This window comes from Thunnus thynnus, chromosome 10 (genome assembly GCF_963924715.1).
Source record: "Thunnus thynnus chromosome 10, fThuThy2.1, whole genome shotgun sequence".
Lineage (NCBI taxonomy): Eukaryota > Metazoa > Chordata > Actinopteri > Scombriformes > Scombridae > Thunnus > Thunnus thynnus.
Genome location: NC_089526.1, coordinates 14,519,150 through 14,533,370, shown reverse-complemented (window position 1 = coordinate 14,533,370; position 14,221 = coordinate 14,519,150). Strand labels below are relative to the sequence as shown.

The 14,221-nt window shown below is 41.1% G+C and overlaps 1 protein-coding gene across 3 annotated transcripts; it reads right to left on the bottom strand.

Moving 5' to 3' along the window:
- Window positions 1-755: 755 nt before the first annotated feature.
- On the bottom strand, window positions 756-14,221 carry epn1a (epsin 1a). Of its 3 annotated transcripts, none has more exons than XM_067601267.1 (13): window positions 14,115-14,221; window positions 9,686-9,846; window positions 9,236-9,337; window positions 8,696-8,854; window positions 8,044-8,172; window positions 7,555-7,675; window positions 7,278-7,435; window positions 7,013-7,084; window positions 5,385-5,468; window positions 4,039-4,348; window positions 3,211-3,375; window positions 2,727-2,969; window positions 756-1,946 (listed from the first exon to the last, which is right to left on the bottom strand). In XM_067601267.1, the coding sequence occupies exons 3-13, from the start codon at window positions 9,302-9,304 to the stop codon at window positions 1,480-1,482; spliced, it is 1,977 nt and encodes a 658-aa protein (XP_067457368.1). In that variant the 5' UTR covers window positions 9,305-9,337; window positions 9,686-9,846; window positions 14,115-14,221; the 3' UTR covers window positions 756-1,479. The 3 variants fall into 3 exon arrangements, with proteins under 3 accessions (XP_067457368.1, XP_067457369.1, XP_067457370.1); XM_067601268.1 differs by lacking the exon at window positions 14,115-14,221 and adding an exon at window positions 13,562-14,095; XM_067601269.1 differs by lacking the exon at window positions 7,013-7,084.

The following is a 14,221-nucleotide window of genomic DNA, read 5'->3' as shown; positions in this document are numbered from 1 at the left end:
TTTCATAAATTTCTTTAATTTTTTTCCATTTTACTTTTCAAATGTGAATGTTCACAGTCAACACCACACAAAGTTCAACCTTACCCGATAAAAGAGATTTTTTCTTGTTGATATAAAATAACAATAAATTCATCAAACTAAATTAAAAGAACAGCATGGAGCATGTCATCAAGTCCCTGTTTTTTTTTTCTTCTTCTTTCATTCATTGAAATATTGTCTTTTTTTTTTTTAAAAGAAGCATCAGTAGCTCTCCCTCCCACGCAGGAAAGAGGGATGAAACACAAGGACAGTGGTGCTCTGGGAGACCTGTTCACCAGGGATCCCGTATGAAAAGTGTGATTGGAAAAAATCTAATGCTTCTGATTAACAAAAAAAAAAAAAAAAGTGTGAAATAAGATTGGCAGAAAAATGTGTGACCCTTATAATACCTCATTTGAAATCCCAACATTACATAGTATTAATACAAGTGACAATTTTGAAAAACAAAAATAATGGATGTCATTTCTTCCTTTCTGAGTCACTGAAATAAGATCGAACGCAGGAAAAATGGAGACAGATTGATACATATACACAGAAACAGGCGTTTGCACTATTCCATACTTGCACACTCACAAATGAGCATTCAAAACCTCGTTCACACGTTGCTACACACACACATTCATTCCATCATTTTCCCCCCCCATGTCAGAGCTCTCTTTATTTTCTACAATAAATCAGGAAGAAAAAAAAATAAGCATTTGATTTAAATGGCATCGTCGTGTTTGATTTTCCTTGTTTATTTGTTCCCAAAAATTGGAAAAAAATAATAAATTACATTTAACATTAAATTATATTAAAAGTGAAATAGTTGAAACAATTTGACCACATTGTGCCTGAAATGTTTATGCAGGTTTTTCAGTCCATCTCTCAGTCTGGAGTTCGTTAAAAATCATCCTTCATGCACTCGTTTCATTTCAGTGATTCAGTGTTTGTCTTCATTCTAGAAGGAGGAAAGAGGAAGTGGCAGGTGCGACAGTTTCTCTGCTCAGTTTGTTAGTGGCTATTTCCCCTCTCCCTCCATCTTTCTCTCAGTGCAGTAATATTAGAATATAGTAGAGTGACACTTCTGAAAATGCCTCCTGCTCTCACAGACTTACCTTCATCTCAGACAGGACTGAAAAAAAACACAACATGAAGAACGATACAGAACGAAACAGGATTAAAACAAAAATAAATAGATCTCTATTTCCCAACCAAAAACATCCCATACTGAAATGAAAGGAACTAAATGTGGAAAAATTACTATGAAATGAAATAATGTAATGTTTTTGAAGGAAAAGATAAACATAATTTTTGATTTTTTGTTTTTTTTCTTTAAATATAGAGATGTAGACATTTTTTTCTTTTTGGACACAAACTGTGTTGAAGGGGGATGAATAAAGGGGGCAGCAGGTTTGACAGGAGGTGGAAACAGGTGAGCGAAGTAGTGGTGACACTTCCTCAAAGAAGAAAAGGATTGGTGCTTGCTCCCGTCGTTCCTCCGCCTCCCACTGGTCCTCCTGCACCCATCACTCCTCCTGTTCCAGTGGACCCACCCAAAATCAGCTGAGGAGGAGCTGCCCCTCCAGGACCCAACATAGTCGAGCCTGGGGGTGCCATAGGCGACAGCCCACTGTAGGGCATGCCCATGGGGCTGGCCTGCATCATGCCCATGCCAATTCCTGGAGCCCCCATGCCCACACTCATTGGCCCCATGCCCATTCCTGGTGGCACCATGCCCAGCATGGGATTAGGAGGCACAGGACTGGTGCGAAGGCCACTCAGGCCAAGTGATGAGGGCTGAGGTGAGATGGAGGTCATAGGTGGGGCCACACCGAAAGGGTTGGAGGAGGCAGGTGTTGGAGAAACCCCCCTACTGGAAATGGTGCTGCCTGGAGTCACTGCCATGCCAGGAGCAGGAGATGAACCTGAGGGCCACAGAGATGACAACAAAAACCTCATTACAGATGAGTCTTTTGAGACTATCTTAAGTTTTTTTACTTACACGTTATTCTTTTCTCATTTTTTATGTTTTATTATGTCTTTCTTATTGTCAACAAATCCCATGAAAAGACCAAAACCACCAACATGTCTGTCTCATCAGTGACCCTAACAGACTCAGTAATTTCCTAAAATTGATGAGGACTATTTTCAGCAATGATTTTATACACATTTGGTGCCTTTGTCAGTATTAACAGTATCGTGTACGTGAGATTAACTCCAAATAACCTGCAGTGCGCACGTTCATTATAATAAAGGGAAATATCAATCAGAGTAACAGTTTGGCTCATTGATGGGTTTTTAATAGTTTGTGGACAACAATGGAGGATTATGGCAAAAACAAATTATATATCAGGCTTTGGCTACAGAGGAGATTCTTGTTAGTAGGATCAATGTTGATTTTAGCGTTTGAGTATTGAGATTTGTTGACAATCAGAAAAATATAAAATATTGCCAACCTTTTATCCTTTAACAAAATAGTCTTTTCAGCATATGCATTTTTAATTATTATTGAATTTGACTGTGAATACGAATATTGCTGATATTGACATCATAAATCGTATACTTTATGTGAACCTACATGGCTCTACCTGAAACTGCAAGACTGATCTCACCTTTCCGTCAACAAATGTAAAGCTGAACTTAAAATTTGTGGTTACTTCTCGTCTCTCAGATTAGACCTCGTTAACACGATCGCTGTAACTAACCTGTGTTCTGGAGGAAGGGGTTGTGCGCTGATGAAGAGGAGATGGAAGGAGGCGGCGGCTGTTTGGGTTTGGGTTTAGATGACACCAAGGAATCAAGATCAACCAGTGCTGCATTGGGGCCGAGGAAGGATTCAGGAGTCTTACGAACAGGAAGTGAGGAACCAAGAGACGACAGGTCAAAGGGTACCGGTGAGCCTGTGCTGTCACAGCCTGTTGCTGAGGATCCTCGTCGCTCAGGATCTCCTAAGAGGAGGAAATGAAAGTCAGTCACAGACACTGAATAAAAAATGTTCCCTAATAAACCACGATATAAAACAGCACTACCACACATACTTGGGGAGGATGAAATGTAGGACAAGACAACTGTTCTGTGTGCATGCACTTGAAAAATCTGTATATGTAAACTATGAAAAATCCCCACAAAAAGTGTGCACCTGTACCTCAGTGTTTGTGAGAGTCCGTGTAGCTTTAAGTGTGAATGTACCTGTGCCGTTAGTGTGTTTGGCGGTGCCACTCCAGATGTCGGAGGTGATAGGGTCAGAGGCAGGGACAGGCCCGTCCCTTGCCCAGGGGTCTACTGGCCCCCCCGAAGAGGAAGTGCTGGGAGGCACTGGGGGGCCCCAGGGGTCGGCACTTGGGGGGGTCACAGCTACAGGGGAGGGGAGGAGACGCAGGGGAGGGGAGGGTTAACACAACACATTACAGGTACAGTCCACAATAAGGAGGGAGCAGGAAGCTGGGCTGGGTTCCAACACAGGTGTTTCTCTCCTTGACCTCTGCAATGCCACTAACTGGACAAGTGGGGACGGGCGAAAGCAGATTTTCTGTGGCTTTTCGCCATGTTACTTTCACCTATTCGGTATCTGAAGCTCAGTGGAGGTAAAGGAGAGATAACAAGATGCTACCTTACACATTAGAAAGGCACAAAAGGGCAAGAGAAGAGAGAGCTCTGGTTGAGACACAGCCACAGTCAGTCCTGAGTAGAAACAAGAGGATAAAAATCCCTGATTTAGACACAGAAGGAGAATGGATTTAGCATGCCTGCTTTCCTTATTACAAACTGAAAGCATGTGAGTGAATGAGAAGATGAATGACAGCATGGTGACATGACAGAAAATGTAACATTTTAATGTAAATGTGTCTGTTATGTAGACAGGAAATGGAACAGTCTAGTGAAGAGGAGTAAAGGTCGAGAGGTCTTCAGATCCTCTTTCATGCACAGAGCAGGACACGCTTCTCTTTTGATATTCTGTCACGAGGACACTCCCACCGACCCAAGAGGCAACACGTGAGCAGAGTTGTAGCTGCTTACCTGAGCTTCCCCAGGGGTCGACATTGTTAACTTTGTTGGACGTCTCTCCCCAGGGGTCTGGAGGAGGGGCTATTGTGGGTGGGGCTCCCCCACCCCAGGGGTCAGAGCTTGTAGGGGATGTGGGTGATGCTACCCCCCATGGGTCTGTGGAGGTTGCGCCCCACGGGCCGGAGGCAGGGGCAGGAGCAGGAGCAGGAGCAGGAACTGTGGGTGGAGGGGAGGGGCCGGCAGAGCCAACAGTGGCAGCAGCAGCAGCACCAGCAGCAGGGGCCCCCCAGGGGTCGACGGCACTCAGCTCCATCAGAGCGCTCTGAATGAGACAATATATCAAAGATTATAACATACAGCTGACAAATCTGAAGACACAATCTGCACATATGCTGAGGTTAGCCAATGTATAAAGAGGAAATGCATAAAACTGAGAAGGAGGAAATGGAAAGAAAAACAGACCAACTGACAGTCAGAATAAAACATCAAAGCAATCAATCAGTTCTTAGTTCCTTGTTTGTGCAATGTTGTGTAACTTGATAAAAATGACAAAAAATACTGTAGATTTTTAACCAGAGCATTTTTAAATAATTGTCCATCCTTGATAAATGACAACTGTGAGTTGCTGTGACATAACCTGGTGTTTACATTCACTTACACTCCATTTGTGGCATGAAGGCGACCTGTGTGCATCACAGAAACACGGTTTCTGTAGAAACTTCAGGCACTCGATCAAGGCTGAATTAAGCTAGCAAGTTCAGCATGCCAATTACTACCAATAATCAATAAATAAACTATAAACTATCCAATAACTTCTCAGCGTAAAATGTTAATTACATCTGTAACTATCAAACATAAGCTACAAGGAGTTTCCTACAGTATTCATGAACATGATCAATGTATCCTAAATTCTAAACTCTCACACAACTGATGAGCTACATCAAATGTATATTTGACTTGTCTGGCCTGATAGACAAATATAAATCCAAGGATAGTGGATTTGGACACACAATTTTGAACAGGTTTTTACATGGGGAGGAGTCGTAATGCAATAATTATCAGAAACTCTGATGTGAAAAGTGACTTGTCTGTTCCAAATTAGCCAGATCAGTAATTTGTATGGTCGGTGCACTCCTACTCCAATAAAGATTCAGCATTTGGTTTATTCCACTGAACATGCTGTCCTTATTAACTTATTACCACTACTAATTTCAACTTTTTAATGATTAATTTTCAAATTCGTGGCTGATTTCATTAAACAGATTTAAATAACAGCTAACACAATACTCAAGTGCACATGCACATAAAGAGAATTGAGACAGTGATAAATTATCTATATAGACAGATTTTACACACACCTCCTCTGGCTTCAGCTTCTCCCTCTTGCTCTCCTCGATGGCCATCTGCAGTCTCAGGTCATCACCTCTGCGCAGCCGCTCCTCCTGCCAATCACACACACTATGATGTCAGCAACATGAGACACACAACCTTGGGAAGCACACCAAAAGGCACAGATTCAGGATCAGTTTACAATTCCACAACTGAAGTCTGAATCGGTGGTGTTGGTGACTGAAAACCTGACCTTTAATTGTTATCTACAGTCAATCAGATAATTAAGACAAATCGATCAGTTCCCCCACTGCTTGTGAGAATTTGAAATTTTGTCTGATTCCCACAGTGCTTCTGCAAAAACAATGCTTGTATCTTTTAAAGCACTTTCTAGAAAATAAGCTAATTCAGAACTGCTGTCACAAAGCTACCTTAAATAAAAAAGAAAGAACTGTAGAACTGATGCTGCAGGATGTCTTAGACATGGATGGGATGTGACTCTCCAACATAAACAGAATACTGAGGTTTAAATTCGGTTTCAACAAACAGCAGCACTTTAGAGGCGTGGTACAGCTGTAAAAGCAGCTGTGGTTGGTGTGCTTGCTGACACATGTTGTCATTATGAATACTCCATGGAAACTGCTGGTATTTATCTGTTTGTGGTGCTCGTTATTTACTTGCTCACAACGCCGTGCGTATTTTAGCTGAGTGCAGTGGAGCTTCATCTAACCCACCTGAAGCACAGCAAGTCACAGTAAAAAAAAAAGAAAAAAAAAAAAAGGAAGTAAATGTACCAGGCTTTATTGAACCATTACCCACCAATCTTAAAAAACGCCTTGATCAGCGCTAATACAGATCTTGTATTCAATCAACTCAGGACACCCCTACCTAATGTCACCTTTTATCATACCTCACTGTGAAGAAGACTGACTGTCAAAAGCACAACACTGACTAATGCCTCAGGAAACCAGCAGTTTCTGCTAGAGAACAGCCTTATGTCTGAGTCAGTCAAAATAACAGCATTATGCTTTAAAAACCCTGCATTAGTTTATAAACTAAACCAGTCAAGTGACAGAGCAGGTTCAGGAATCCAACCACTCCCACAGTAGTTAAGTTTTGCACTCAGTGAACACAGTACAAAGAAGTAACAACAGCAGATTGGTAAACAGTAAAGAAAAGGGCATATTTCAAATAAAGACTACAGTTAAATGCATGCTGTCAGAAAGGATATCAGATTGGAAAGAATAAGAATAAAATCACTAAGTGTTAAATTCAGTCAATTATGATTAATATTTGCCAAGGCCATGCAAATTCAACAATTCAATTATAGTTGATCAGTTTCTTGGGTGCTCACTTTTGTGCATTTTTAATACATCTTGACAAGGATTTGAAAAGCACCTACGTAGTGCACTTTATTTTAGTGTAAGCACTACAAATGAATGTATCACTGTGCAGCAAATGAAATTATCTCAGCAGTATTACTGCAGTCTGATGCAAATTTGTTTCTCGAGGAAAATGACACATGACAAATATGAACATAAATTCATCTTCTTGATTGATCAATAGTTGATGTGTGTTTGAGAAATTCCAATTGACAGACAGACAGATAGTTAATGACTGGCTGGCCAGTCAGCTGGGCACACTCTCTGCCCCTGACCTTTTGGAGCATCTCTTTGCTGAGTGTGATTGCATAGCGAAGCTCAGCGTCCTCCAGAGGGTCCTCGCTTGTCTGGAGGGGGGGGGGGGGGTTACATGGTGAGAGCAAAGCTAGGTGTATGTATTGAATAATATCAGTAATATCCCTCTGTGTACAAAGGTGCTGCAACAGATTTAAACTGCAAAGTTAGATACAGTTATACTCCTGCAGTTAGTAGTCATATAACTGTGCATTAGCCTCCCTCCAGTAGGCGGCTCTGTGTTACCTGCTCTGCCTCTTCTTTACTCATGGCCAAAGCCAGCTGGAGCTGCAGGTCCTCTTCTCCAGAGCTCTGTGGCCAGGCCTGCTCGGGGTCTGCCCCTCCAGAGTGAGAGCCCACTGACAGGCTTCCCCCCAGGCTGGGTGCCGAGGGAGCTGAGGAGGCTGGGACAGAAACAAATATGCACAGATGAGAGTCAGTCTCAGGTTATTAACTAATCAGAGCTTCATGCTGTGAGCCAAAACTCCATCAGTTTGAACACTGGTTAAAGCAGCCATCTCACCACTGGAGGTCTGTGCCATCTTCTCTTTGGTTTTGAGGGCGTGGATCCTCTCCTCTCTTAGTCTCTCTTCATCTTTCAGCAGTGTCACTAGCTGTTTGGCTTTCTCTCGCACATTCACCCCCTGAAAAAATACAAGTACAAGCACACAATGACTGAATGAAAATCAGTATAACGCTTTTAATGTTAAACACTACAAAAATGGCCGTAAATTTAATTACTAATAAAGTTTGTTACACGGCACCTCTGATTGTTGGTGTAACGACTTGTAAACTTAGCACGGTTTCAGCTATCACCATCCCATAAAACACTTTTACAACTGGCTTTGTAAGTTTGCACAAGAGGTTGGAAACACTTTGTGGAATGCAAGCACACATCAAACAAGCCTCTTGTGGTTCATTCAAGGACATTTTACAAAAGGTGGACCTTACTCACTAATCACTTTAACTTTCGTGTCTATACAGTTCTGTGGGAACGGGTGTGTTTGTGTACCTGGTCCTTTCCGTCCCTGTCTATGTACTGGAAATCCTTGAGGGTCTGGACTGCGTATATGTTCTCTCGGCACTGTTGGGCAACACGTTCTGAACCCGTCTTGATCAGATACTCCATAAGAGTCATTGCCTGGTGAGAATACGAAACAAAACCAATCACCAACTATGGAAAAGTTCGACCTCTTACTGAGGTAATATAAGTGACCGCATTAAAGCAGTAAACAAGGTCTAATCATTCTTTATTAGCTCCTACATCCATTCACACCCAATGTGAATGGATGTAGGAGCTAATTCAAACACAATTTTTTTAAGCAAAAATTACAAAAATAAGCTTCTTAAATGTGATGATTTAATGCTTTTCTTTGTTGAACATGATGGTTAACTGGATATCTTTGGGTTTTAAACTGTTAGTAAGACAACTTGGTTTCAACTTATCAAGAAAATTATCAGTAGATTAATCAATAATTTAAAATAATCATTAGCTGCAGCCCTAATACAAACAGTTACATAGTCTCACAAAATTACAATGTGAGAATTCAAAAACTCTAATTGCTACATAAACAGAAAGATTACATAGAAAAATATACAGTACAGTACACTGTATTAATTATGTATCGCAACAATATTTATTGTGATATATTGCCACAACGAACCTTGTACACATGTCTCCAGTTCTTGCCGTGGTCATTGAGGCGCTTCCACACCATGCTCATGATTTCTGAGAAGGCCACAACATTGTAGGTCAGATCAGCTATCTCTGACATCAGAGAGCTGCTGGGGCCCCATGGGTCATTGGACGTCGCCTCTCTAACCTGAACAACAATAAAAAACACAGCAAGGGACAAACTTCAGTTAACCACTACCCAAACTGTCTGTGATAAGGATCATTTTGATCCATTACTTTGTTACTTTTTTACTGTTCTGAGTAATAATGCAAACTGTATCAGCACACAAGATGGAGAGACGCAAAATAATGAATGGACTATATGATCAGATTAGCTCATATTGTGTGCAATGAGAGGAAAGAGTGAGGAGGTTGCTATAAAAAAAATATTAGATTATCAGCTGTGACATAATGTCATCTGTGCTACAGAGACAAATGGGCTACACTTAAATCGTGGACACGCTGGGGGATGTGGGTGTAAACGTGAGAGGAGAAGAAGAAAAGCCAGATAAGCAGAGAGACACACAACCTTGATTTCAGCCTCTGAATAGTTGTGGACGATGTTCTTTACTTGTCGCCGTAGCGATGAGGTCGACATGGCAACCGGCGGGCCTTCGAGTTCTGTTGCAATCTGAGTAGCAGATGGAGAAGACGGGTTGTAAAACATAGTTTATCACACGATACAAAAACAAACTACTTACTGGGCAAAGGACATTGATATTTCCAACATGGACAAATTTATAAGACTTGGTTAATACTAACAAAAGAAAAGAGCACAAGAAGGATAAAGAGTGAAAAGGAAAAACAAAGAAACGAGAAGACTGGAGGAGATGTAGGCGAGCATAAGAGTGAGTGAAAAAAAGAGTGTGGGACCTTGAATAGAACAATCAGTGTGAAAGATGGTGGTTATACCAGATATCAATCTTAAATCATGTGGCCACTTGTATCAGCGAAGGTAGAAACACGGCGTCATGCACACCTGTTACACAAGAATGATGCAGAATAAGGGTCTCTCCTTTCGTTGTCCGTTGGTTTTTCTATCTCGTGCGCCACTCATTCACGGAGTGCTGTGTCTCAGTTTGTCTTTTTCTTCCCGTGGCAACATTGGGTCCCAAAACCACAGGCACAGGGAGATGAAAACTACGGAGCAAGATTGAGATCAACATTAAAAATGAATGCATAGTCATTTAGAGGTTACAGCTGAACAAACATACAAGAACAAGCAACAAGCTCCAAAGTAACCATAATAAAATAAGAACAAAGCAGATATTCAGCAAGAAAATCACATGATTTGTGGCTGATCCACAAATGGTTGATAGTCAGAGATAGAACATATTTGTTATAAGCTTTATCTTACTTATTAAAGTCAAGGTTCTTCGACTTTTAATTCTGTCAGAATAGAAAATGAAGGCATTTAATTAGGTGGTACGAACAGACTATTCCTGAACCAACACAGGCCACAGGGGGAAATTAAAAGCCTCTTGCATTGCTCGTCATACTTTAACAGACTCAGAAAATAATTTAATTTGACAAATCTAAATTGTAGCAGTGGGTTTTACATTAGCTGAGCTGGACTGTGCCAAGCGTCTTGGGAATAAGAAACTTCAAGTCCAGATTTTACCATCATTTACCAACTTCAATACCTATGTTCACATTTTCAAAACGTCCAAACTACATCAACTGTATCATCACTGTAAACTATGTAACATTAGTGCCAAATAACAGAAATATAGTTTTTTAAAACCATTCTTACATGCGCTCTGCTGCTCATCACATAAATATCATCATTCTTTAATATACCTCATCCTTAAATTGATACTATAAATGATCATCCTGAACATGTGGTGTTCAGGTGGATCAAGAGTTTACCAAGACTGAGTTCCAAAAACAACGAAAACATGATGAATGACAGTCTTTTTTTGTGACAGAGGTCATAAGAGTATGGCAAGACTTTTTAAAGCTACCAGATGGGCCACAAATATGCAAATGCAAACTCAATAAAGCGCCGTGGGCAAGGGCACCTCAGAATATAGTTACTCTGCTTCAAGTTATAAAACCTTGAAGCAACTGGGCTGCAATAGAGAAAAAAAGGTTTTACTTCTGTCAACTATTAACATAAGACATGGCTCTGCAGTGAGAATATTATCAGCAAAACGGAATGATTGACAAACGGGAGAAAAATGTCTGGTGCAACAAATGATTAATTCTACTGTGCAAAACTGATGGCAAAGTCTGAATTTGACATAAACATCCTGGCTGTTGCTGGCGTAATGGTATGCGGAGAATGATTTCATGGCACAATATCGAATCCCTCGGTACCTACTGAGCTTTGTTTGTGTCTGATCGCTTACACAGCAGAGCGACACGTTGCTGCTGACCAGATGCATCCTTCCACAGCCACAATCTCCCATTTTTCCCACCTTATAGATGCTACTTCGGTCCGTGTCACAAAGCAACAGAGGGAGGCAAAACAATGAAAACTTTCTGAAACTGGCGTCAGGAGGTAACCAAGTCATCTACAGACCTAATTTTGCTGTCAGTATATTTAAAAGCTCTCCACACTTACACCAATCATTATTCAATTATTCCTTTGCCTTTAAAAAAACTACACACTAATTAGATCACTGCTTGTGTTTGGACATGGTCTTCTCTTTGGATGCACCAAAGGAAAAGAGAGGGAGTTGGAGAAAGTTCAACAGAGGATATTAAAGATCATCTCCAAACGCAGTACTTGGCGACTCCCTCAGCTGCCTTCTCTTAAGGGAGGAAGTCGCAAACTCTTTACTGAGGATGATGATGAATCCATCCCACCCGCTTCACGACCATCTCCCTCCAACCAGGCCAATGAGCACTCACAGCTCTCTCCATTCCTCCGCCTCCAGCAGTACTTCTTGGATACACAACAGTGACAGGGAAGTACAAAGATTGACCTCTGAACCATTTGATAGGCACAAAAATATGAGATTATTTAATTATTTTATGGATTTATTCTTTTTTAGATATGTCAAGAAGAGTGGACTTGAGACTCCTATCTGTGTAACACATTCTTAAATAAGCTGTTCTCAACTATTTAAATTAATCAACTTATTCAAGACAAATACACTGAGGCCATAACTGTCCTGTTTACCTTCAAGTGCTTTAAATCAGCCTGACACATATAGCGTAGCATACATGTTCATAATTGTAGGTCAGACAAATATGAGACCATGTTGCATAACTGACCATGAGGCAACAGTTGCATCAGTCAGTTCAGAGACTCCTGAAGCTCTGTTTCAAAGTTCAGACATGCCAACTAATCTTTGATAAGAGACATGTGTGCATGCCTTTTGTATCTATTGCTGCTCGCTGTCTTGATTATGCTACACAATCCGTGACACCCTGACCAGAAAAAGTTTATTTACCAATATTATAATTCTGCGGGGAAAAGAAAGTATGCACTTATTAATTTTATCGTTAAAGGACGGGTTCACACATTTTCAAGTTTGTCTTAAAACAAAAGTCAGGTGCCCAAATGAACATTGAAATAGGTTTTTCTTGCCATATTCCTCCTGCTCATACTGGCTATTAAAAGATTCCTTCGTAATGTACTTATAATGTAAATGATGGGGGTCAAAATCAACAAGCCTCCTTCTTTGCAAAAATGTATTTCAAAGTTTATCTGAAGCTAATATGGAGCTTCAGCTGTCTAAATGAGTCAAATCAAGTAGATATCTCTCAATGTTACACTCTTTTTAGTGCCAAAGTCTCTCTTCTTGTTACTATACTTCCACTGCAGCTCAACAGGGAAACACAAAGAGGGAATTCGGTGCTAAAAAGACTGTAAATGTGTCAGATATCCGCTTGATATGACTAACTCAGACTGCTGAAGCCTCATATAAGCTTCAGATCAACTTTTAAATGCATTTTTGCACAAAATGACTATGTGGACACACTGTGGATGTTGGCCCCGATCACTTACATTTTAAGCACATTTGAACGGGGTCTTTTAACAGCCAGTATGAACAGGAGGAATGATTACAGCAAGGAAAACCTCCTTCAGTGTCCATATGGACACCTGACTGTTGTTTTAAGACACACTTGAAAAATTGTCAACCTATCTTTTAATAACAGAAAGGCTTTACTTACTTAGATCAGCACATAAACAGCTAAGGACACACTAACAACTGCTGCCATGTGACTGAGTGCCAACAAATCAGTTACACCTAACCTAGGCTATGAAATGTAGCCGATAGGCTCAATAAGTAGCATTTGTGACATCACAACTACTTTGTTGCAAATTGTGTCCCAATATTCAACTTCCACAAGTGTGATGTGGAAACCTGAAACCTCCAGTGCACAAACACTGAGAATCAACATTACAGTGAAGTAGGAGACGTCTTGTGTTCATCGGTTAAACTTTTGAAATGAAAAACATTTGCACATTTATAGATTCTGGATTTGTTCATGGAGGAGAAGGAGTAGATGTCATTTTAAAGAATTTAACGAGGTGACTGAACTTTGTTTGTGGAACAACAACATCAGACACACATTATTGTTCCAAGCAGAGTATTTTATACACATCTTAAAACATGTCTGGAGGGGATCTTTAAGTTTACCAATAAGCTGAAGAGTTTCCAGTACACCATAGCTAATGTCTCCTATCACTTGCACACAGTTGGCGTTACACAGCTCCATGAAGAAGTTACCTCCACCCAGTTCACTGAAGACAGATAACGACGATAACAATCATTACTCAGCCGGAGCACTGCAGCTTTTCCCCGTCACACCTGCCAAGTTATCTAACTAACCAGCAACCAGTCAAACTTAACGCTGGGTTGTTGTATGTCTAGACACAGAGTTAATTGGTTACCCTCACCTTATTCAAACAGTGTCATCCACAGCAGCGTAGAAACGAGCACGTCTTTGTCACGGAGTTTGTAAGCACAAAGCAGGTCGACGAGCAGTTAAATAAAGTTGATTGATCCAAAACTAACGGCTGCTGTCGTCTGCTAGCTCAAATTAGCCGCACCAGGGTTTGGATGAAGTCTGGGTGAAGTATAAACAGGCGTATCAAGAAGGTGTAGCTGGGTACGAATGAGCGGACAAACTATCATTCAACAAACGGTGGTGTCCTCATTTCATCAGTGAATCATATACAAACGGACGTTGGTGTTAGCGACCAGCCTGAGTGGTAAAATAAATCACTTGCTGCTGCTGCTGCTGCTGCTGCTAGGAGAGATTAGCTAGCTAGCAGCTAGCTGGTGCTAGTTCGCAACTGGCAACAGGACTGCTAGACTGTACGAGCTTCAACGAGGACACGTCCCGCTTCAGGACAATGCGGAATGTACGCGTTCAAATCACAAGCCAAAATGTCAAAAAAATTGTTGACAACACAGCACAATAAATATCCAAATCAAGTGTGTACTGACCCTGTTGTAGCCTGAATGTACGAGGAGATGGCCGAATTTCCGCTTCCGCTCTCGGCTACAGGAAAGACCGCACCCCCGCAGCTTTGTTTTCCTGGGACGGCACACTA

Coding starts and splice junctions, on each gene's coding strand:
- epn1a (XM_067601267.1), bottom strand. CDS start 9,304: ATGTCGACCTCATCGCTACGGCGACAAGTAAAGAACATCGTCCACAAC. Junction 8,855..9,235: donor ATTCAGAGGCTGAAATCAAG/GTTGTGTGTCTC, acceptor ATTGTTGTTCAG/GTTAGAGAGGCGACGTCCAA. Junction 5,469..7,012: donor GCAAAGAGATGCTCCAAAAG/GTCAGGGGCAGA, acceptor TGTGATTGGCAG/GAGGAGCGGCTGCGCAGAGG.